This window comes from Carassius auratus, chromosome 38, assembly GCF_003368295.1.
Source record: "Carassius auratus strain Wakin chromosome 38, ASM336829v1, whole genome shotgun sequence".
NCBI lineage: Eukaryota > Metazoa > Chordata > Actinopteri > Cypriniformes > Cyprinidae > Carassius > Carassius auratus.
In genome coordinates, this window is record NC_039280.1 from 15018396 (window position 1) to 15043417 (window position 25022).

Below are 25022 nucleotides of genomic sequence, written 5' to 3' on the forward strand. Positions count from 1 at the left end.
CACTCAGCACGAGGACTATGACTGCAACACGTATAAAGTGTAACTCTAATCCAGCACTGTTTGAACCTCAGAAACACAGGCGTGGAAATGCCCTCTTTGAGGGTCTTTCCAAATGCCATTCTTTGGGTTGTTGGGGCAACAGTGAACTGACTTTGGTTACTTTTATACAAAACCCCATTCAAGCCACTGCTACCGATCAATAGTCCTCTAATCATATGAGACGATATAATTAGCTGCATCTAATTCCAGGTTTGATCTGCTTCCAGTGATTCATGTTCAGCGTTTGATCAATGCACTGGCACAGATGCAAATGCTTTATTCCTCATGTAATCTAATTCTGGATGTGAGGTGGGGTGGAAATATTCAGAGGCCTTTGAGGAGCTTCATTGTGCCCTGTCTGGTCAGAATTACAAGCCACTATCCTCTCACTGTATTTTTCTGTAGTGTGTATTTCATAGTAGTGTGAGTGTGTGAGGCTGGGCGGTGTGTACTGTACTTACCCCGTTCCACTCCACGCTCATACTCACTTCCTCTCCTCCGTCAGGGCCGCTTTCGTACTTCACCGTGTCAGAGATCAGGCTCTCACGGCTCCGCTGTTTCTCTCGTACTTCAGGGTCTCCCAGCACCTCCGCCACACGCTGCTTATGTGCCGTGTCGAGACCCTGCAGGAAGAGAGACGAGACAACACGCTGAAAATGAACAAATATGAACTGAACTAAATCAACAACCTATATATCTACCGTATTTTTTGGACTATAAGTCGCACTGGACTATAAGTCGCATTTATTTAGACCCAAGAACCAAGAGAAAACATTACCATCTACAGCCGGGAGAGGGCGCTCTATGTCTTCAGTGTAGACTACAGGAGCACTGAGCAGCATAGAGCGCCCCCTCGCGGCTGAAGACGGCAGTGTTTTCTCTTGGTTCATGTCAAATAAATTTTGAGAAATAAGTCGCACCTGACTATAAGTCGCAGGACCAGCCAAACTATGAAAAAAGTGCGACTTATAGTCCTGAAAATACGGTAATTACCTATTTATAGAAAATTACAGTGACTCTATATTCTGTTAAATCCTAAAAGTTGTACAGAGTACTTTTATGACATTTATATGGCACAATTTGCCCCTTTTTCTAAGTTAATATAATCACCGTACATGTTTGTTGTAAAGAAAAGGCATTATAAACATTTAGAATAAAGCTATATATAATAATAATAATAATAATAATAAAATATATAATAATTATAATTACAATTATAATAATAATAAATAAAGATAAATAAAATAGTAACAATAAAATTCGGAATAATTAAGATTTTTTAAGAAAAGATTACATTTATTTATTGAAAGAAAAAAGTACATAAATATCACAACATTGTAAAATATATATTTAAAAAAAAATAAAGTTTTCAATTTTACATTCATGTCATGGCAAAGCTGAATTTTCACATAATTCTCAGAAATCAATCAAATATGCCGATTTGATAATCAACAAACATTTGTTTTTATTATCAATGTTAAAATGGTTGTGCTCCTTCATATTTTTGTGGTAACACATATACCAGTTTTCAAAAGTCTTGGGTAAGTACTGTTAAAAACATTAATACTTTTATTAAGCAAGCATGCATTATATTGATCAAAAGTTACAATGATTTAAAAATGCTGTTTATTCATCAAAGAATACTGACAATAATAGGAACTAAGGAATAATAGGATTTTTGTTTATAATTTTGTATAATAATAATAATAATAAATATGGTTGTCATCATAGGTATATATAAAAAAATTTAATAGATTCAAATAAAGTTATTTTAAAACATGATATTTCACAATGTTACTGTTTATATATATATATATATATATATAAAACAGAAATATATACACACACACACACACACCTGCTTTCTGGAGCGCAGAGCCGCCTCCTCCAGAGTCTCGGCAGCCTCAAACTTGCCCTGTCTCCTGTAGAGAGCTCCGAGGTTCTTCAGTGTGGTCGTGACAGTCGGGCTGCCGGCAGTAAAGGTCAGACAGGAAAACACTTCATTATGATGCTGCAGCGGTTACACTGCACACACAAATGTGTTTATTTGTATCAATGAATGCAGCAGATGAGGCATTATCTGACCTGTCGACTTTACAGGCCTTGTACCAGCCACCATACTCTCCAAATGGAGAACCATCCTTCTGCTTGCCCTGAAACAAAGAAAGCACAAACCTCTTAATTTCACAATTTTTTGACATTTATGTGATATTTTATTATTTACTATTACACAGTTGTCTGAAATTCACAGGTTACCAGCAAATTACTGAATTACTCTTCTCCTGTGATGCTTGACCTGTCCTCACCTTGCTTTGTTCTTCTCTCTCCTCTGCATGCATCCAGATGGGTTTATTTTCATCTGCAGGGGGAAACCAAGGACATAAAACAGCATCAGTTCAAGCCCAAACACAGACACACCAAACCATTAGGTTCAATATAATGAGTGATGGTGTTCTAGTGCCTGAGGTGATCAGTCAGTTCACAGACGGAAACAGTGGGAGCTCTGAGCCCTCTGTTAGAGCTTCACAACTGATCAACATCTTTACCTGCCAATGTGAGTGTGTGTGTGTGTGTGTGTGAGAGAGTGTGTGAGTAAGCGAGCGAGTGAAATAAAGAGGATACTAGTGCAAAAGTCAAAAACGGTTGTGCATAACTGACTTAAAGTGTGCAAGCATTAGGGCTGGATGATAGAAATATTATCTTGATATTTTTTGCATTTTGACGAAAATGAATACATCTAAATATTTATGTATTTTCACTGAAATGGCTTAAAAGTGTGAGAAATGTTTTCCTAAACATGTAGCTAATTAGAGTAAAATAAACAAGCAAATAAATATTTTTCTATTGTTCACAACACTGTTATTTACTTAATTATACTGTAGGCACTGATATAACAATGTACAGTTACACAATAAAAGTATACAATGTGATACTTACACAAAATTCTTACTAAAACATTTAATATATGGAAAATGCCCCATATTGACAATACAAACAAATTATTAAATGAGTGTTTTAAATTGATTAACTAAAACTATTTATTAATGACTCCAGGAAATGAATCCCAATTGCCAACAGATACCAACAGAGGCAATATTAAAACATTATATATTATTCTGTATTAAACTATTTTTGGCTGAGCTCTCAAGTGATCTTAAAATTACAAAATTAATTTAATGAAGCAATCTTTAGGAAACATAATAGTCAATTATTGCCATTTTAACAATGATCATTAACTTTATACTACCAGCCATATCATTTAACCTATAATGAATAAAAACGTCCCTCAGCTCTAAAGAGCAAGTTACACTTCACTTTGAATTAACAAAAAAACATAAAAAGATATTCTGAAAATGCTTGGGTCAGGAAAGAACACACACGTACCATCTACAGAGCCAAACTCTCTCTCATGAGCTCTGGTGAGGATCTCTTTATACAGGGTCTCTGCCTGCTTAAACTTCCCCTGCTTCAGATAGCATGAAGCCTGAGAAAAAAAGAACAAATAGATTCATATTTTTAGTAGATAACAACAATCACATTTTCCAAATTTCACTTAAGTAAATTTACTGATTTTATTATGTGCAGAGAAATGTTCAAATTCAAGAATGTATCAATACATTTTAATAAATGCGCCTAATTAATTAGAAATAAACCAGTGCTTGTGCTTGATTGCAGCTGGTGTTAATTTGATCAATAACTGTCCGAGGACTATAAGTGGCTGATACATTAGCACATTTAACTTTAGTCTGCTGAAAGATGTCTGAGTCTGAGCTGGCGTATTTACTCTAAAAGCTTCTTCCATTGCACTAAAACCCGAATGATCCATATCTGATGTGTGTAAACTGCTGAGACGACAGAAATCCTGCAGCAAATAACCCCACACACCCCACACCATATGGATAAGTTAAACAAAAGCTGACCAGTCAAATAGATCAAACCTGTTGTATTGTAATGGGATATATAATTGCCAAGTAAGACTATCTGTATAAGGTTTTGTTTTCTCTAAACAAACTCAGGAATATATATATATCCACAAATGGATTTCTGTTTGTTTAGATTGTGAAGTGTGAGTGTGATTGTACCAGGTTGTTTTTGGTCTTGGCCACATTGGGGTCGTCGGGGCCCAGTTTGGTCTGGTAGATCTCCAGGGCCCTCTGGTAGTAGTACTCCACCTCTTCATACTTGCCTTGGTTCTGACACAGCAAAGCCAGATTATTCAGCTGCTTGGCAACATCAGGGTGGTCCTTCCCCAGCACCTGACACACCAAAACAAACACACCCCAAGTTATTCAGCTGCTTTAGACATCATCAGTCTTTCACTGATTGAAGCAGTTCACACACCCACCCACAGACAGGGGCTTACCAGGTTAGATCTATTAGTTGAAATAGCCACTCTGAACGATTTTCTGTGTCAAACTGCACTGCTTTTCTGTTGTTTTTCTATGCAAACATGCACTAGATGGATGTGTTTGACCACATCTTTTGCAATGTCTTGCATAATGTCTTGCACATTTTAGAACACAGTGCAAGATGCAGCAAGTAAAAAGATTTTCAACCTTTTTTCTTCTCACGTTCACATTTCAGTGTACTACTTTTGCATTGCTATTCTATGTAAATATGCACTAGATTTGACTGCTGCATCTTTTGCTGCACCTTGTGCATGACAGCATTTTAGAAGTGAAACGCTCAAGGTAAAACACTTGCATTTCTGCGCTGTTTTTCTATAGTTTTTGGATGAATGTGTTTGATCATTGCATTTGTGTCTCACGTCTTTCACAATGTCTTGCACATGACATTGATCTAAAATGGTGCTTAAGTTAAAGCAGTTACAATTTAAAGAAACCATCTTTTTCATTCCACTACCCTGTGCATTGCTTTTTTTTCTCTCTCTATGCAAAACACATTCTGTATAAATAGAAAATATATGCAACTGAACTGAACACAGATAGAAGCAGCATTTATGATACTAGTGTAGTTAAATTTTGATAGTTTTGAGATGTACTTGAAATTGATTTTGATAGTTTTGAGATGTACTTGAAATTGATTTAGATAGTTTTGAGATGTACTTGAAATGACTCTAATTCACTCCTAAGCTGTATTTCTCTGTCTATAACAGACAGGCCTTGAGGGTGCATTTCCTGATCATTTGCAGTGAGCATCTCTCTGTGTGTCTCCCTCTCTATGGGTGTCCAGGCACATGTTGAGATAAACTGACAGTTCACAGGCAGGGGCTCGGTGTTCGTATACTTACTGGGGTTGTGATTGAATGTTTCGTTGTAAGACAACTACTTCCACCAACACAATCACTATTCTTTATCTAAATTATCATCATCATCATCATCAGTTTCAGAAAGAATACACAAACACTGAACAGTATTACAGTGATTCTACCATAGTGCCTAAAAGACTTTTAAAACAATATGGCATCAACAATACAGGTGCATCTCAAATTACTCAAAGTAACTTTTTTTGTAACTTATTTCCTATTTTATTTCATTTATTAAATACTAATTTAAGTATTAATTTCTTTAAAAACAAACACAGACAAAAATCTTACGACTCCAAACTTTTGAACGGTAGTTTTTGTCAACACTGCCCAAGAAAGGTTAATGTGAAATGTCTGCAGAAGTGAAGCGATGAGAGTTTGGATTCAGCAGGTCGTCTAAGCTCTTTCTCTCAGCTCTGCATGTGTGAGACGCAGCACTCTTGAGTAAGTCTCTCAAGTTTTCCTGAAAGAGCTTTATCACAAAGGCTTAGAAGAAAACTCTCCATAAAGAGATCAAAATAAATCTGTGGCACAGCGGGAGAGAGCAGGAATAAAGTATCTAAGCACACCATCCGAGAGTGTGCGGCTGCTGCAGGTGTGCGATTCCACTCTTTTGGATAAGAGAAAGAAAATTGGACAGAGAACTATGGAAGGAGAAGATCTCAATAAAACTCCAAGTAGCAGAAAATAGTCTTAAATAGAAGACTGAAATAGTAAGTCCTTCTCAACAGGTCCAAGGGAAAAATATGAGTGTCCTATTTTGGAAAGAGAGGTGTCAGTCTTCCTGAGCTCTACAAACACAACTTAAAAAGAGGCCATGGCGTAATTTCAGGTCTTTTATTAAGTTCACAAAGTTTTAGCATTTTAAAAGTTACTGCAGAATAGTAATAGCCCCGAAGCTTTTACCACTTCACTGCTTAAATAAACATGCTTGAAGACTCTTTTCACATCTCTCCTAAGAATAAAATAAGTCAAAGCTTCTGAAGATGGATCCTTTATTTTTTGAATCTTTAGAGAGAGAGAGAGAGAGAGAGAGAGAGAGAGAGAGAGAGAGAGAGAGAGAGAAAGGCAATGTACAGAACTCAGAATGCAAGTTCACAAAACCAACTGGGAATAAAGACTAAAGTTATTAGAAAGTCATAGGCATGATTCATCAGGATGACCTCTGACCCACCTTCTCTCTGATCTCCAGTGCCCTTTTACACAGAGGCTCTGCTTCCTTGTACTTCCCTCGTTTGCCATAAAGAACGGCCAGGTTGTTCAATGTGGCAGCCACCTGCATACACAGGAAAACAGAAATATAAATGTATATACATAAAGATTAATTCAATCATACAGCTAAAAAAAAAAAAAAAAAAAAAAGTCAAATAATAATAAAAAAAAAGCTATTAAAAGAACTACAAATCAACAATTCTGAATTAGGGCAATCATTTATATACACAATCAGTTATTTCATCTTACGGAAAATGATTACTAGCTGGAAATCCGATCAAGGTGAAATTTTCCCAGAATACACAGATGAACACCCTGTGCTGTGCTACAGATGTGTTCTGATCAACCTTTGATTGAGAGACCTCAGTGAATGTGAGACACAAATGTTTGTGACAGACGGGAAGAGTGACAAAAATAAAAAGGAAGCAGCAGGGCAGGGTGATTTAGCGAAAACTAATTAATCTATATATTTGTTGGCCTTTTGATGATATTGCATATTTATATTAAATTTATAATACTATATTTATGCATTTATTCTGAAATGGTGTTAAAAAGGGGGTTTCTTCAATCAGCAGAACCATAATTTCATAAAATAGCCATTCCAGACAACTACTAGATTCAGAATGTTTTATAGAAGCACTAAAAAGTAAAGTAAATGTCTTCCCCCTACTGTTTTTTACTAAATCAATGTAATTAATAATGATATTTAATCATTTTAATTTACATTCACCAATGTAACTGTACACCACAATAAACAGCAATCACTACCAACTTCTATTTAAATAATTCAAACATTTTAGAGTAATGATGCAAACAAATAATAAAATCAAGTTTTTAATCGTTAACCGATACAAAAAAATTCAACTGAACTCAACTGAATGCACAGAAATGTATTAAACTGGCCAATTCTAACACTAATTTTTAATCAGAGATAGTAAATATGAATGCAAAAAAATTCAATTTCAAATTCAATTTGTGAGAAAAGGAAGGATTGTGAGTGACCACTGTCTGAAAAGTGCATTAAAATCATTATGAAATTCATTGTCGCTCAATTTTATATCACCCAGAAAACAATCATAAATACATTTAGCGAATAATCAATGTGGCATCCAGCTTTAGGAAATGGAGAATGAAACAGAGGACAGATCTGTAAGAGGTGTTAAAGTATCTAACCTCTGCAGAGAATAGTGGGATGCTGGTCCTGATGAGAGGGCAAGACATAAGCTTCGCATGACAAACTCAATAAAACGTCAGCAACCTGTGCTGCTGAATTCAGTATACATACAATACACGCACATACACAGACACACACAGCAGACACAGGCTGTTTATATACTGGTTTTCCTGTAATGTGGAGAGCATCAGAGCCAGACACACTGATAAGGGCAGGACAGGCTCTTACCGCAGGGTGGTCTCTGCCCAGGGTCTTCTCTCTGATGGCCAGTGCATCGTTAAGGAGGTTTGCTGCCTCTTTGTATTTATTCTGGTCCCTGAAGAACAGAAAACACTTTCAATCAATCTACTGCTACTCGTTGTGCAACAAAAGGCTGTTGCTAAGGTCTTCCTGAGGAAAAGCAGTTTCCATGGCAACAAGGTGATGGCACAATAGCCTAATGTCTTAAACAGCTTGCAAAACAGATATTACCATAGTTTAACAAAAGCTATGATGGATGGGGTTCTCAGACCGTTTGTTTGAAGAACTTGTAGATACCATAATGTGGTTTAAGATATTAGAGGTGAACCAAGTCATTCTCCACAAAAAATATTGACTCCGCATATTCAGTTGTTATAGAAGAAAGTATTAGAACCTGACTTGAAACAAACAACACCTCTTTCAAAAGAAGATTGTTATGCTCACCAAGGTCAAAAACACAGTAAATATAGTATTTGTGAAATAGAACAGTTTGGAACAGCCGGTTTATATAATTTAATGTGAAATGTAAGATATATTATATTTTAAAATGTAATTTAATTCCTGTGATGCAAAGCTGAATTTTCAGCATTAATACACCAGTCTTCAGTGTCATGATCCTTCAGAAATCTTTCTAATAATGAGCAAGAAACACTTCAAATTATAATCAGTGCTTAAAACATATTATGATGCTTCATATTTTGGTGGAAACCATTACACATTTTTATTGTCAGGATTATTTGATGAATAGAAATTTGTAAACTTTTTTTTTTTTTTTAGCATTTTAAAATGTCACTTTTGATCAATTTAATGTGTCGTTGCTGAATAAAAGTACTAATTTTAAACGTTAAAAAAAAATCCTCTTAAGTGACACCCAAATTTTGAAAGGCAGTCCATATAAGTGAGCAGAACTTGTGAATAACATGCTTACAACTCTCCAGTAAAGTCAGCTGTGTGGACAGCAAACACATATATATTAGAAAACTGAAGTGCTCTGCAGACCTGTAGACGAGGGCGAGAATGTTGAGCATGGTGGCTACATCAGGATGATCGTGTCCAGATGTTTTCTCCAGATCCTCCAGAGCCTGTTTGCAGAGAGGAACGGCCACCTCATATCGGCCCTGTGAGGCGTACTGGATCACCAGGTTGTGGAGGGTCCTGAGACGAGCGGGGATCTCGTACCCTCCCTGCTGCGCTGCTGCGGCTGCACTGCTGTGAGGAGGCTGGACTGAAGGGACGAGAGAGAAAGAGATATGGTATGATACAGGGTAAAAAAAAGAAAGCGCTTGTCAGTTATGCCCTTCCAGGCAGAGGTTTACTGAAGTCCTCAAATTGGCCCCCGGCCCCCCGTTTGGAACTGCTATTGGAATTTAATAATTTGGTATTGTGATCAGGTGACACTGAATAAATCACTAAGAGAGATGCTGCTAATGCAGGGCCTTTCAAAATCTGTCATTTCAGACGCAGCAGACATTTCACTAGGTTCTTCTAGAACAAAGTCTGTGTTTGAGTTAAGAATTTCAATTAGCAAAAGTCAACACGTAGCTTCTTTCTAATGCTGTCATTTATGGGCACAAGATCTAAAAGCATCTATTTTCCGATTCGACCAAAACAAGTTTCAAATTAGCCAACTCAAATAAACTAAGAATGATCAAAAGCATGGCAAAATGTCAGTGAAAGGATTACATTGCCAGCACTTCAGGAATGAGAAGGAGAGATTAATGCCATCTTTCTTAGAGCAGATTAATGTCGACCTCTTTGGAAACCCCTGCCGGAGATCAGTTGCTGCAGGGATGCATCACTGAGAGAGAAACAGCCGTCTGGTATTCATGTGTCAGAATGAGGGCTAATCTGAGCACGCTCAGGACATATGATACCACAAACTCCCGTGCACTGGAGCGCTCTCACGCTGTCCTGTGATCCTGCTCCATACATAGTCAATGAGCAAATTATCAGGCAGAAGAACACAGAAAGTGGAGGGGAAGAAAGGAAATACAAGACAACAACCCCCGTCTAGCACAGAATAAGTTGTTTGTTTCCTGTCCCCCATCAACATACTGCACATTAAGATTCTAAAATTTCTTTTTATTTAACTAAAATACAATTATGGTCAAATATATTGATTCAAAAAGAGTGACGAGGAGCATGAACGTATTTGAAAATGTATATTTTCTTCTTTAAAAAACGTAGAGTGATTGCACCATGGTACAGCGATGGTATCAGATGGTGATCTCAGCAAGGTACAAAAAACCACATTGAAAATCCGTGATTGTTAAATTTATACCAGAAATAAATAGAATCTTTGTTTTTATGGATATACATATATAAATATAGAGATTTAATATATAATTTGGTTTCAAAAGTGTGGGGTCATTAAGTGACTTTAAGAGTAAGGGTCATTAAGAGTAAAGGCTTAAATGACATTTTAAAATATATATTAAAATAGAAAATTTTAAATCATAGCAATATTTCACAGCTTTGTTGTCTTTAATCTATATTTGGTCAAATAAATGCAGCCTTAGTGAGCATAAGAGACTTTTTTCCAAAAACAACTGGAAAACCTTACTGACTCCAAAGTTTTGAACAGTAGTGTACATAATAATTAAAATATACATTTTTATTTATAATTTATTATAAATATAAATGATCGTTTATTTGTGATTACATTATATTAAATGTACAAAAATGTGAAAAAAAGAAGAAAAAAATTACTGATGGCTTCATGAGCCTGAATGCTTACCACTTTCTTATATCATGTTATATCAATGGTACTTCATACCAAAGTGTTTTAATGGAGGCAGGTCTATATTTTGAATTTGACTAATTTCCTAGACTACAGCTACTGGGGTACTTACTGCCAGGGCCCGGCTCATCCTGCTCATCTGGGAAAAGATCATCCAGTGTCTCCCTACTGGAATCAGAGTCCTTATCATCCTGATGAGAATGAGGTGGAAAGAAGCGCAGAGTGAGTCTTAATAAAAAAGAAAAGACACATAGAGAGAAAGGCTCTTTGATAAACGTCAGGAGGAATAAAGGATGTCTCACTGATGGGCTGAGGTCCTGGTCATATTTCTTGAGCTGGTTCATGAACTCCAGATGTTTCTTCTCCTCCTCCAGCTGGGCCACGCTCTGCTCACTCTTCTGCAGCCGCTGCTGGGTTCCTGCCAGCTCGTCTCTCAGCCACTGGTTCTCCTGACACAGCCTACGCACCTGGAGAACAGGAAAAACAGCCTCAGTGCATTTTCACACCACAGCTTTTTAGACTAATTTGTGGAAAGGCACAGCAACAGTGACAGCCCAATTTTTCAGCAGTCCTGCTTCAGAAAGCATTTTGCCATAGTCATTAAAAGATCATCAGAACAATCCTTTAACCAAACTAATCAGCACAGAGGTGAATAACAACATTATAACTTGTGTTTAGGAGCCAAAACGATTATTAAAAATTTTTAATCTTTAATGTGCATATGACATTTTATTCAAATAGTTTTGTTATTTTTTTAATGTAAATTAATGTACAATAAGATGTGCTTGTGTTACATTTATGGTATTTTATGTTCATAATGTTTGGAATAATTTACTCAAAAATCCACATGGCACTATGGGTTAATAAAAGCCTTATGAATTGAATGCACAAAAAAATATCCATATTTTAAACTTTCTAACCCATAATCTCTAGCTATCTCTAACTGTCGTACACACGTATTAACACCTGGGGCTGTGGAATACTTTTTATGATATATGGATGCACTTTTTGGCCTTCAAAATCTAGCCACATTCACTGTGATTATAAAGCTTGGAAGACCCAGAACATCTTTTAATAGAACTCTGATTGTATTCATCTGAAAGAAGAAAGTCCTATACACCTAAGATGGCTTGAAGGTGAGTATATCATGGAGTAATTTTCATTTTTGGGTGAACTATCCCTTTAAAGGTGCTGTAGGGAACTTTTGTAAAAAAATATTTTTTACATATTTATTAAACCTGTCATTATGTCCTGAATCACTAGGGTGCACCTATAATAAGTGTTTATATTCAGACTATTTTAGATTGCTTCGGGGAAACCGCAGCGGAGTAACCCAGTACCTTTGTGATTCTTCATAGACATAAACAGAGAGAAGTAGTTCCGGCTACGATGTTCTTCCGCAAGACGCAAGCAGTTCTGTTATTAACCGCTAGAGCGTCAAAAGTTCCCTACCGCAGCTTTAATGCATTAATTATTGTTGTTATTTAAAGGGGGGGTGAAATGCTATTTCATGCATACTGAGTTTTTTACACTGTTAAAGAGTTGGATTCCCATGCTAAACATGGACAAAGTTTCAAAAATTAAGTTGCACGTTTGAAGGAGTATTTTTGTTCCAGAAATACCTCTTCCGGTTTGTCACAAGTTTCTGAAAGTTTTTTTCGAGTATGGCTCTGTGTGACGTTAGATGGAGCGGAATTTCCTTATATGGGTCCAAAGGGCACTTCTGCCGGAAGAGCGCGCGCTCCCTTATAGCAGAACACAGACATTCACTGATCAGAGCGAGAGTGAAATGTCACAAAAGAAGTGTTTTTGGTTGCCAGGGCAAGACAACCCTGCACAGATTACCAAAAAAAAAAAAAACAGCTTTAAGGGACCAGTGGATGGAGTTTATTTTTACAGAGCATCAACGGAGTTGTGCAAGTGTTTTTGTTTGTTCCCTGCATTTCGAAGATGCTTGTTTTACAAACAAGGCCCAGTTTGACGCTGGGTTTGCACATCGTTTATTTCTTAAGGATAATGCAGTCCCAACGAAAAAGGGTCACGATCGTGTGTTGGAACCACATGCGGTGAGTAAAACTGCTTCAAATATCTCTGAGTTGTTAACTTAGCTATCGGCGCATAAGCACATCAAGTAAACAACATGTGATGTTGTCAACAAACTGCATTTTCCACATGTACACCTTAAAATTTTTTTAAAAAATTAAAAAGACGACAAAGTGGAACTTAGTCATTTTCCAAAACTGCTAAGCAAATATATACAGTTTCAATACATACTACATAGAAACGTCCTGCTGTAGTCTTTGCTGCTGCTGCTCTTGTTAAATTTCAGCCGCTGGATCTGATTCTGAATCATAAATAAACGGCTGAATCTGACTGTTAGCCATGGTTTGTTTTGGATGTTTTTTCCTCACGGTAATGTCACAGACGCTCTCAACGCAAAAGCCTACTCGCGCTCGTGATTCTTTAGCTCCGCCCACACGTCACGCCTCCAGCCGCTCTTTGTTTCCGGGAAAAAACAGTACAGACTATCTTTCTCTTATGAATCTAATAAAACTAAAGACTTTTTGGAGTTATGAAGGATGCAGTACTACTCTATTAAATCTATTAAGATTAAAACGAGAATTTCACCCCCCCCCCCTTTAAGCACTGTGAAGTTGTTTTGACACAGTCTGTATTGTACATAAAGCGCTACAGAAACAAAGGTGACTTGAATAGTGATTAGCCAATAATTTGATTAAACAATGTGATTTTAATTTAACCCTTTCCGCGCCAGCATTTTTTTCAAAAGTTGCCAGCCACTGCCAGCGATTTTGATGATTTCACTCAAATTGAATGAACTCCAGTATATTTTGCCGTTTTATTCTAGCTTAAAGCATTCCTTTTTTAATCAACACTTGAATATAGGTAGGTTTCAAAAAAATTACATCTGGCTAAAATTCAGTATGATTATCAAAGCATAAATTCAGTAAATCGCTTCCATCAATACCTCGAAAGCTTGCACAGACATATACCACTTCCTGGATCAACATTTTACTCTGTAACATTATGCTATCTTCATTTATATGATATCTATTGCTGATGATCTGATGATCTGAAGTGTGTTTTTGTTTTGGAGGTTTTGCACTTGTTCTGAAGATGTGTAAAATATGTGTAATATAGTCCCTGAGTGTTTCTCAGTGAAAACACGAAAAGCCGTAAGAACTTCTCAACGGCGGTAAATTACGAGATAACCCGTCAATGGCGGGGAAGGAGTTAATTTCTGAAAGAATTGACTTCTTGATGCTTACTTCCAGAGCCTGACAGTTTGTGCTCTACTTATTCATTCTTTTGATAGACACAAGTGCCATTATGTGTATTGGGCAAAGCCAATGAGTCAAAATGAGGTGCAGGCAACACTATTTTTGGTACCTTCTCTTCCTGTGTGGTTACCTTTCTGAAGCGATACACTGACGTTAGAACTCATGTTCTCAAACTGATTAAATAAACGCACCTCGACTTGGAGACAAATAATACAATGTGAAATACAATATGAAAATTAGTGCTGTAAAACTGATTAATTGCGATTAATCGCATCCAAAATAAATGTGAATACATAATGTGTGTGTGTGTACGGTGTATATTTATTATGGAAATATAAATACACACACATACATGCATATATGTAAGAAAATTTTTATTTATATATAATATCAATAACATTAATGTAAATGTACACATGGAAATGCATGGTAATATTTTCAAAATATATACTGTATGCGTGTGTATTTATATATACACATAATAAATATACACAGCATAAACACATATATTATGTAAACAAAAACTTTTATTTTAGATGCAATTAATCATGATTAATCGTTTGACAGCACTAGGGAAAGTGTATCAAATTGGAATCAAACCAAACTGTGTGCCAATGAACCTGAGAGCATGGTTTAAACTTTTATGTGCCACAGTGCGTTTTTTTTTTTTTTTTACCTGTGCTCGAAGCTTCTGTTTCTCTGCCTCCACGGCACTCAGGTGCCCTGACAAAGCCATCATCACCTGCGCCGACAGATAAAAGAAACAGGAGAGAAAGTAGCCATGCTGTTACTATGGTAACAAGCAAATCTATTCAAAAAACATTCACCATTTCCTCCCACTTTGAAAGCATTTACACACTGCACCTGTGCTTCGCTGAGGCCCAGCTCCAGCATCTCCATAGAGCGCTGGATCATGGCTGTCTTCTCCTCAACAGCACGACCCTCCTGGCTCTGTTTGAGGCAGCGTAAGGTTCCTATCAGCCCCTCCAGGATGGCCTGATGTTCTGTATGGAGCGCCTCCAGCCCCTGCATGACCTCCCGTGTCCGACATAGCAGCTCGTCCTGGGACAGCTTCTCTCCGGGGTCCCCCTGCTCATCCGTCTCCTTCACACACACCACGCTCGACATGTCCTCACGCATCCTACAGAGAGATATACGCGATACAAGAATGAGAACAGAAGTCTGGGAACTGTTCCTTTTCAGATTAGTGTGCTTGTATAATTGATCAGGCATGAAAAGACACTGAAGGCAATTCAATGAGTAGCCACTTTCTTGTTCTTGTGCCTTGAAACCCTTAAGCAATAACTCAAGTCATTGTAAATGCAAAGAAAACTCTGCAAACATATCTTTGGCAAAAAAAAAATATTCCCAACCAACTTCCATAAAACACCATGCGAACTAGACCCAGAATGCACCATAGAGGTTACATTACCAACAGAACCAAACATCCCCTCAAGTTTTATTTGCCTTTAATCCAGATTTAGCTTCTGTTAAAGGGGCAAGCATCTACATTGCCTATAAGAACTTATATAAGGCCTGGTTCACACGGGACGATTTTAAAATTGTCGGCAGATTTTCCAAACCTGAGAGACCCCACACACGGCGATAAAAAATCACGGATCTAACAGTTTTGGTCGCTCCGTGTGTGGTGTGCAGCCACACGGCAATATCAACACATCACACACGAACCGATTTGACTCCCGAGCATTCCCAGGTCAGACGGGAAATCTCGCAAAATCCCTCGAGATCAAACGTGACTTTAGAGTAAACAATCATGGCGGACAAAGAGGATGCAGTGGCCATTGTTTGTGCTTTGTTTTTAACGGGGAAAAAAACATAAGAAAAATAAGAAAAGGCGATGGTCAAAGAGGTGGAGACGACGCGAGCATGGACTATACTTGCTATATCATGATATGGAGATAAGTTGTTGTTTTCTCTCATAGAAATGTTGTTACGTACTACACAGATTAATAACCGTTGAAATAAACGTTCATATATTAGTTTCCATGTACTCTGGTGGACTGCAGTTGTGGATGTAGTTATGCCCATCGACTTTATTTGTATTTGTTATATTATATACGCCGGCTGTTTTGATTTTGTTTCCCGGTACTATCACTGCCTCGTCACCTCGCTTTCTGATTGGCTACACGCCACAGTCCACAGGCTGCGTCATTGTTTGTCCTCGGGGGACACCACACACGAGAAGAAATCGGGCAAAATAAATCCAACATGTTGGATATCCCCGATTTGAGATCGGAGCGGTCCCGACATTCTTCCGAGCAGAGGAGATTAGTCTTAACACACCACACACGGCAGGAATATTTGATCAGATTATTTTACGATAATCGGAGCATCCTAAGATTGTCGGAAGGGCTGAATCCGGGCTAAAATCGGCCCAATTATCCTGCCGTGTGAACCAGCCTTAACACGCACTAGGAACCTATAGAATGGCTTGCATGCAGTAAATCTGCTTAGCTCACTTCCAAATATTTAAACAATCACAGTTTCACTTCACAGTATTCAAGCTGAGCAAGATGTTAGCTCAGATTTAACCAAATTACTTGATGGACTACATAGATAATCCAATTTTCCAGGGAGAGGTGCTTGCATTGACAAAACACATTGGTGCTCTAAGTGGCTGCCAGGCCATTACTATGCAGTTTTTAAGATATTTTTAACATGTGCTATGTTGCTATTAAGGTGTCTTTAGATGGTTGCTTACTGGTCCAACAGTAGTGATAATTTGGTCTCTAACTAGGCTCAGACCTCTTCTGCTTGTTTTAAAGCCTCAAGTATACTTCACTTGAGCACATTAAGCCCGAAGTATACTTCAGTTTTGATACAAATGTTTAGCGTCCGCATAAAGCCAATAGAGTGCAATGTGGAAAATAAATGTGTCCTGCACTGTTGGCACTAGATGGACCCCTGTTGATTCCTTTTCAACTGAATGAGTGTGCTGAACTGGCAGTACAGCCTTGCTACAGATTCGGTGCGCAAGGTACTGTATAAAATTACATAAAAAAAAAATCACATTGACCCATTTAGGTTTACTTCCTGTACCTTTCCCGTACCTCAAAACCATTAATCAAAATGTGAAGTATAGCTCATAACGCTTCCCATTTTTGGCACATATTCTCTTCCTAAGTGGTTACCTATCAGAAGTAGTCAACTGTGGTTAACACTCATGATAGTACTGATGTTGGTTAAAATAAAAAAGCCAAGTTTCCCCTTTTTGAATGACAAACATCAGACTACTGCCACCTTCTGTTATGGAGAGTTATTTGCCGTGTTGGCCATGTCTTTGCGGTGTGTTCAAGCAGAACATTTCAGCTTAGACGCAGGTGATTTGAGGCAGCACCACCGTAGGCATTCACTATCCCTAGTTCTTTAAAATTGATTTGATTTGTCTGGGCCTTTTTACATCCATCCCTTAAAATCATAATGATTATCTCTAAGATTATCTCTGACATAACTTGAAGGATCATTCAAATCGTAGCACAAACAGTGCATGCTGAGTTACACATCAACATTTAATACTTTCTGTCATTAGTATAATAGTAGTAATGCTTGCTTTTGCAAACACAACAAACATTACATTCTAATCTAAAACTAACAGACAAAAAGCAACTTCACTTAGAGGTGTAAAAACAAAGCAAGAATTTAAAAGGCTCCTTGCTCTTCCCAGCCTGACACAAGGACACAAAGCAGCTGTCTTTGTTGTTGCCAAGTCACTACTCACCTGGTAAGGCAGATCAGGGTTGCTAAGGCAGTGAGTGAGGCACGTTAGCGTAAGCGCACTGGGAGTTGCAAGAACCCAAAGGGCAAGACAAGAGAACCTGAGATTGTTGCCCTTTCAAATACAACACCTCCAGACTACAGCGAAGACACTGGAAAACTCATTCACTTGAAATAAACAAGTCTCCACAGCTTTCTTTTCTGTTGTGAAAACAAGCGTACAATCTCCTCCCTGCAATTTTGATGTAAAGAGGTGGGTCCATGTGCTGCTTGAGCTTCAGGCCTGTGCGGTTATTCCTGTGGGAGGGGAAATGGGAAGTGAGATGGCAGAGATTCATGTGACCCATAAAGCAACTCGTTGTCTGGCATGTGACAACTACTGAGCAGGAAACACCAGTGCATGATGGGAAACAAAGTACTGATGAATCTGCTGCAGAGATTGTTCAGAACAGATCCATTTTCATTGCTCTTTTCCAACAAGGACCACCCAATCAAACCCACTTAATATCTAACAATGTTAGATTTTCTTGGTAACAATATTAATTTATTTCTAATAATAACAAACATATTACTTTAGGCTATTGTCAACAGAATTATTATTTTTTTTAAACCTAATATAATGCACTGATATTCCAGTTGATTATTTTCATGTCTTGACTAATAAACAAATAAAATATCGATATTAAATTTGTTAATTATTTTGTTAAGAATATAAAGTAAACTAAGAGTAAAACACAAAACTAAAATCTATTACAAGTGAATTCACATGTATAATATGAAAATGGATATTCAACTTGAGACAAGCTAAATATTATGTTTTAGTATAAGATGAAGCAAATGTAATCTAAATGTAAAAAAAGTGCACAATTAAATATGCAATTATGTAGTTAACTGATGCGGATAAAAAAAAACACTAATATTGGAAGATATAACTATATGGTACAAATATGGTATCAAGCATCTCAACTTTTCAGTGTAAAAAATTAAGCATTTAAACTTATTTAACTAACTTTTAAGCCCATTTACTACTGTTGAGATGGGGTTATGCAACCTAAAATGAAAACGGACTCATATTACAGCATAAATGCAAAAATTGACTAATAAACCTAACAGTCTCCTTGATTTGATTCTACATAACGATTTGAGTTTTCAGATGAATCAAAGAACAAAGGCAGCAGGAGGACAGAGGAAGGGCACAGGAGAGATGAGCAAACGCACGGCAGGGATGGAGATGCAGATTTCATGCGGTTGTTTGAAGTGTAAATGTGTGTTTCGGTGCTTTGTGCTGGGGTTGCACAATCCCTGTTCTTCAAAGCGCACAAAATCCACAAAATATAGCTATATCAGAAGGTAAAAGTTCCTCTCATCATTAATTAATAAAACTAATGGCCACATAGAGGACACTAGACAAAGTTCATAACAGTAAAAACGAGGTAAAGAAGTTAGAAAGTTCTGTTTGTTTCCATATCCAAAAACCAAGGAAGTAAAAACATTTTATCAAGACCTTAACAGAAACATGTTTCTTTTAAATCATATCATACTGGATGACAATGATCAGTATTAAAACGATTCATTTTTAAATTTAAACCACTGATATTGTGGGTAAAAAAAAATTGAAATTTTAATAGTGAACTATTTTTAACACATGCATAAACATGTCAAATTCAGCAATGCCACCATGTGTTTTGTGTGCATCAGTTGTGCAGCAACACGGCAAGATCTCAAGACTGACATATAAAGGAAAACTGACACTTTTCCGAAGACAAAAGTGCAGTGTGAACAAATCCTAACAGTATGAGATCATATGAGGACAGAAAAATTAAAAACAGATAATGATCTGTCCTTGATTACTCAATCTGGAGCGGTTGAGACAGAGCGTGCTTGAGAGGCAGTAATAAAGAGAGGAAGTTACGGTTTGAAAGCAGAGAGCTGAAGAGATTGAGCAGGTTGGGTGAAAGGCTCATTACTCAGAGCTGTTAATCCAATAGAAGTACTCTAGCATGACTCACAGCCTGGTCCATCGGGAAATACTCTCCTGTGACCTCAGGAGGAAGGGAGAGGGGGTCAAACCTAATGCCTGTAACTATAACAACATCCACGCTGTCCAGTCACAGGAAGAGATACTGCTGACATTACAGGAATGCCACACACCAAGGGAAAAACCAGGAGAGATTAAAGGAATACTGTAGTTCACTTCACCCAAAAATTACAAATCTGCAATTTACTCATTTAAAATAAAATTTTCTGTGAAAAATAAAACTTTAATTCATGGTTCCACTTCAGACTAACTAAAGTTGTTTTACTCCTATCATCAGTGTCCTTTCAGAAATCATAACTAATATGCTGATTTGATGCTCAAGACACATTTATTACTATTATCAATGTTGAAAGCATTAGCAGTTGTGCTGCTTAATACTTTTCTGGAAACTATGATCCATTTTTACTTTTTTTTTTTTGAGGAATGAAGTTCAAAAGAGCATTTATTTGAAATAAATATCTTTCGTAACATTATACAGTGTTGCATACACTGATTATTTTGGGGCAGCCTGCCACAATATCAATACTGACTGCCAAAACTAGTTTTTTTTTTTATTCAGACTTTTATTTTATTAAAAAAGCTTTTTTTTATTCAGACTTTTATTGAGAATAAACGTGAGCTCTGCAAGTTTCAAAGTCAAAACGCAGCTTGGGTGTTTATTTAATATGAACGTATTCCTGAAGGTCAACGACTGTCTTTAGAAAAGTTTTGATGTCATTTGAATTTAATCTTTACTATAATGCCTGAAAAAGTATGAGTGGAGTGTTGCTTTGATTACAGCCGTTACTGGGAAAACTGCTATTTCTGCTGCTCCTAAAGTGCCTCCTGCTGGCAGAGAATGAATGTGCATTTTCAATAATCCTGTTTGCGGTTTTATATATAGCCTATATTTCCCCTGGGGGGAGGGCCGCCACACATTGAGTGCTAGTCTGTAGGAAACACTGTTATATGTCTTTTCTGTCACTTTCGATTAAATTAATGCATCCCTGCTGAATAACAGCATTAATTTAATTTAAAAAAAATCTTTTGATCAGTAGTGTATATACTGTGAATGTGAAATCTCAATCAATAGGATAACCTTGTTGGCAAGAGGTAACATTAACACTGAGTATCTAAGGTTGGTGTTTGTGTCCTCGATGGCCTTGTTTTGCCTTGGGCTAGAGACCACCATGAGAAACTGCAGTGTGGTGCTTCATTTAAATGAACTCTGCATCACAGTGAGATTGCCCTGACACTTCAGTCACACCCACTCGGCTTCAGACGCCAGCACCTCCGATTTCTCAAACACTACTGTGAATGTTAGACAGAGTCACACTCAAACTTCATCTTTTCTCTGTTATTTTTCGGGAAGCATCTTGATGTCTGTATTTTTAAGTAACAGCTGTGCATGAACAAAGAGGAAGAGAAACAGTGTTAGCAGAAACAATTAATCAAGAAACTCTCTTTTTTTAATGGAGAACCTACAAAATCAGTTTTTTTTTTTTTTTGTGTGTGTGTGTTTGTGTCCAAAGCCTTCATAGTGTGAAGACTAATACGAAATTAAACAAAACCACAACAACACAGCAATGTGTCTTTGTCTTTCTGTACAGATATCAGCAGCATGAGCATACGATAATTTATTCTTTGACTTACATCTAAACACCATGGTATATGAATACGGAAATCATTCAATACCTATGATGCATATATGAGGGATTCCCAAACATTTTTATCAACCAAACCTCTTTGACCTAAAATAAATATTTAAATTGTGAGATTTCAAGTTCATGGTTCAGTAATTAAACAACACATGTGCACGGTTCTCGGATGCTGATGACCACAGGCAAGTGAATCAAATATTTAATATTTTATTATTATTATTATATTTAATATTAAGCGTTTTATTTTGATTGCTTTTAATTTTTTTATTTTAAATGCACATTTTTATGCTCTTTTGTTATTAAATGTAATTATTAAATAATAACATTAAATTATTTTATTACATAACGGAATTCATAAATCAATATAATTTTTAATTATTAGCTTCTCAGTTCCCTCATAAACCCGTCTTGTGTTAACTTCAAAATCTACAGACAGCATAGTCGATGGATAATAAAGATTTTTAGTTTGTGTGTGTCTAAAAATTGAGTTAAAAATGTATTTCGTAAATGTGTAAATCTCACCAGTTGTCAAAAACAAAATGCACTTTGCAGGACTATTTATATATTGGCTTTAATTTGGAAAATTGCTGCCTGCCTTTGCGATATGAATATCAGCTATGAAACCACTACCAGCAAAGCAACCTACAAAAAACTGTCACATTCACATCCCACAGATGAACATGTTCAGAATAATCAGGCACTTTGCAGCAGCACGAGAGCAAGAGTGGCTATAAATTGTACTTGTGTTCCTGTGAGAAGCCAAATGTATAACTGTCCCATTGATTTCCCAGAGGAGAAGCAGCCACCTTCTCATTGAGGAGCCACTGCAGCGGAGCCTGAGCTCGCAGCTGGCCACACATTCACACTTCAGAGACTGCATCTCCTTCACCAAAACACAAATGCTTTCACTGAGCAGAGACGGACTGTATGTCTGAGCAGAGCAAGCCTTCTGCATACTAACTACAAAAGACCCACGTCATGCACGCAGTAAGATCCAGCACCTTGTGCTTGTGCTCTGATGATTCCAAGATCTTCATGCAATCAGTTCTTTTTTTAAATCAAATATTTGGGTAAAAGTGGGTTCAACGATACTGGTGAGACAAAGATTACGTGTTTAATACAAAACAATTCAAATGAATTCTTTGAAGCACACAATTTGATTTGCTACTTTTCATCACTCAGTCAACTGGTCTAACAAGCTCGTCTTTAAAGGTCATCTGAGACCAGCAGAACCAGTTCATTAAGACATTTAAATCTCAATCAGGCAGAAAAACTTAACTAGAGAGCAGAGTCATGATCAGTAAAATGATTTCAAATGGTTATGATTAAGTTTGAATTAGTGGAGACTGTTTAACTGTTTGCGGTTCAAATAAGTCTCTTATGCTCACTACTGCGTTCGTTTAATCAGAAATACTGTAAAAACATTGATATTGAGAAAAACTATTACTATATAATTTCTATTTTAATATACTTTAAAATGCAATATATTCCTGTGATCCAAAGCAGACTTTTCAGCAGCTAATATTTCAGTTTTGAAGGACAGGACACGCAATTTTTCAGAAATTAGTTTAATATTTAATAAGATCTGGTACTCGGTTTTTAATATTGGTTTTTAATACTGGTTTTTAATATGACCAGTGTTGAAAAGATTTTGATGCTTAATAATGTTGTGAAAACATGATACATTTTTGAGGATTTTTTTTAATGAATATAAATTTCAAAAGAACAGAATTTATTTGAAATATTTTAGAACAAATGTCTTGTCTGTCACTTTTGATCAATTTAAAGTGTCCTTGATGAATAAAAGTATTAATTTTATTTTACTTTGATCAAATAAACACAGCCTTGGTGAGCAGCTTTCTATAAAAAACAATAAAGCTGTATGTATATGTATGTGTATGTATGTACACTTACATACAGTGGTGGGCAAAATTATTAGCACACCTGACTGATCTCAAAATATTGACCTTTTTGCCTAAACAGGATTTCATTTCATAATGTTCTTGAAACATGAAGACATTTGCCCTGCCTCTTAGAACAAGTATCAGATGAAGTGAGTCATACTGTTTTCAGCCACTTTTGACTTTGATATTTGGTATGTCCACTTTTTGCAGCAATTCCAGCAGCACATCCCTCTGGCATAGTCTTGATTTATGTCCTGAGAACTTCGTCACTTCTGCAACTCAAGCCAAAGGCTTTCCTTTGAATGTACAATAGACCTGTCCACTTTATTTTCCAGCCCGCCCCAAATTTGCTCAATAGGGTTGATGTCTGGATTTTGAGGGGGCTAGTTCATAATTTTCAATTTTCCAGCAGATTCCTTCTGCCGCAGGTAGTTCAGGCAATAGATGGTTTCATGGGTACTGTAATGGCCAATTTAACAAACAACTGAAACCTCTTAAATATGCCAAGTTTTATAATCATTTTGTCCACCACTGTGAGTATATACATATGCATATACTGCATATTAAAACAATTATTATTATTTTTGCAGAAATGCTTTATCACAGGTTGTGAAATGGTTCACAGTCTGATTCCCGTTGCAGTGTTTTTCATCTTAATTTTCTGGTTTAGGGCAGTGTTCCTCAACCCTGGAAGACCCCAGCACTGCAACTTATGATATTAATAAACTGTTATATTCAATAAAGGCTCAAAAATGTCCAGGAGCAGGACTGAGCACCAATGATTTAGGGCTGTATCATGAACACATCTTTGGTGCAGTGACTAACAATGGTTTAACACTGGTCTTCTAGATGGTTTAGGACAGTATCATCGACAGCTCTCTGGTGCAGTGACTAACAATGAATGAACACAGGTCTATTACTGGTTTAACACTGGTCTTCTAGATGGTTTAGGACAGCTCTCTGGTGCAGTGACTAACACTATGCTGTGTATCATGGCCTGACTGGGCTTTTGCCTTCCCTTAGTCCCTCCCGGCCTTAATATAGAGATCACACATCTGACTCTCAGTATCAACCCCCTGAACGAGAAACCATCTCTGAGAGAGTGGATGTAAACACTCATCTGACAGGTATCCCGACACTCCCCGCGAGCCGAGCCGAGCGCGTGAGTTAACTGTTAGCTCGTTAGCATGATCGATATCTTACCGTTCTGCGGAGCATCCAGGTCACACACAACCGTGACAGGGTTTGTTCCTCCAGTCAATATAACGCCCCGCAGCCTGTTTGTGAGGGTTTGGGGCAGTTGTGTGTGTCTCCAATCTTCCGGCGCTCGACGGGGGAAGTTCCGGTCACTGACAGTCCTTTTCCTCCAGCACGAGCTCAAATCACAGAGTGGCGCAGAGACGACAGACTCATAATCACACGGTCATAATGTGCGACGACACCAGGGTCTCAGCTCAGACGCATCTGTCTGGAGCCGAACTGAAAATGGCGTTGTGTTTCTCCAAACAGGTTCCCTCCTCCTCATTATGACGTCATGCCAGGATTTAAGGAGAGCGACACTGTTCGACATGATTCTACTCAGAATCAGAATCAGAATGAGATTTATTGCCAGGTATGTTCACACATACGAGGAATTTGTTTTCGTGACAGAAGCTCCGCAGTGCAACATAACAGCGACAAACAAAAAACACAATAAGGAATAAAAAATACAAAAAATACAAATAGGTGGGTAAGG

General features: G+C 37.3%; 1 protein-coding gene across 6 annotated transcripts in view; it reads right to left on the reverse strand.

Annotated features, from left to right (window-relative positions):
• The window catches only part of LOC113057188 (kinesin light chain 1), a 35213-nt gene extending 10399 nt beyond the window's left edge, over nucleotides 1–24814 (reverse strand). For 2 of the 6 annotated variants that reach the window (XM_026224361.1, XM_026224362.1), the window contains exons 1-14: nucleotides 24491–24813; nucleotides 14835–15111; nucleotides 14647–14712; nucleotides 10974–11138; nucleotides 10784–10862; nucleotides 8931–9156; nucleotides 7920–8007; nucleotides 6480–6581; nucleotides 4122–4295; nucleotides 3424–3523; nucleotides 2346–2398; nucleotides 2125–2192; nucleotides 1898–2006; nucleotides 501–662 (exon numbers count right to left, since the gene is read on the reverse strand). In XM_026224361.1, coding sequence (XP_026080146.1) covers nucleotides 501–662; nucleotides 1898–2006; nucleotides 2125–2192; nucleotides 2346–2398; nucleotides 3424–3523; nucleotides 4122–4295; nucleotides 6480–6581; nucleotides 7920–8007; nucleotides 8931–9156; nucleotides 10784–10862; nucleotides 10974–11138; nucleotides 14647–14712; nucleotides 14835–15110 — 1668 coding nt within the window. In that variant the 5' untranslated portion in view covers nucleotide 15111; nucleotides 24491–24813. Of the gene's footprint in view, nucleotides 1–500; nucleotides 663–1897; nucleotides 2007–2124; nucleotides 2193–2345; nucleotides 2399–3423; nucleotides 3524–4121; nucleotides 4296–6479; nucleotides 6582–7919; nucleotides 8008–8930; nucleotides 9157–10783; nucleotides 10863–10973; nucleotides 11139–14646; nucleotides 14713–14834; nucleotides 15112–17709; nucleotides 17990–24490 lie in introns of those variants that run through there. The other 4 variants (XM_026224360.1, XM_026224358.1, XM_026224359.1 and 1 more) reach the window with 4 other exon arrangements.
• Nucleotides 24815–25022: the final 208 nt, after the last annotated feature.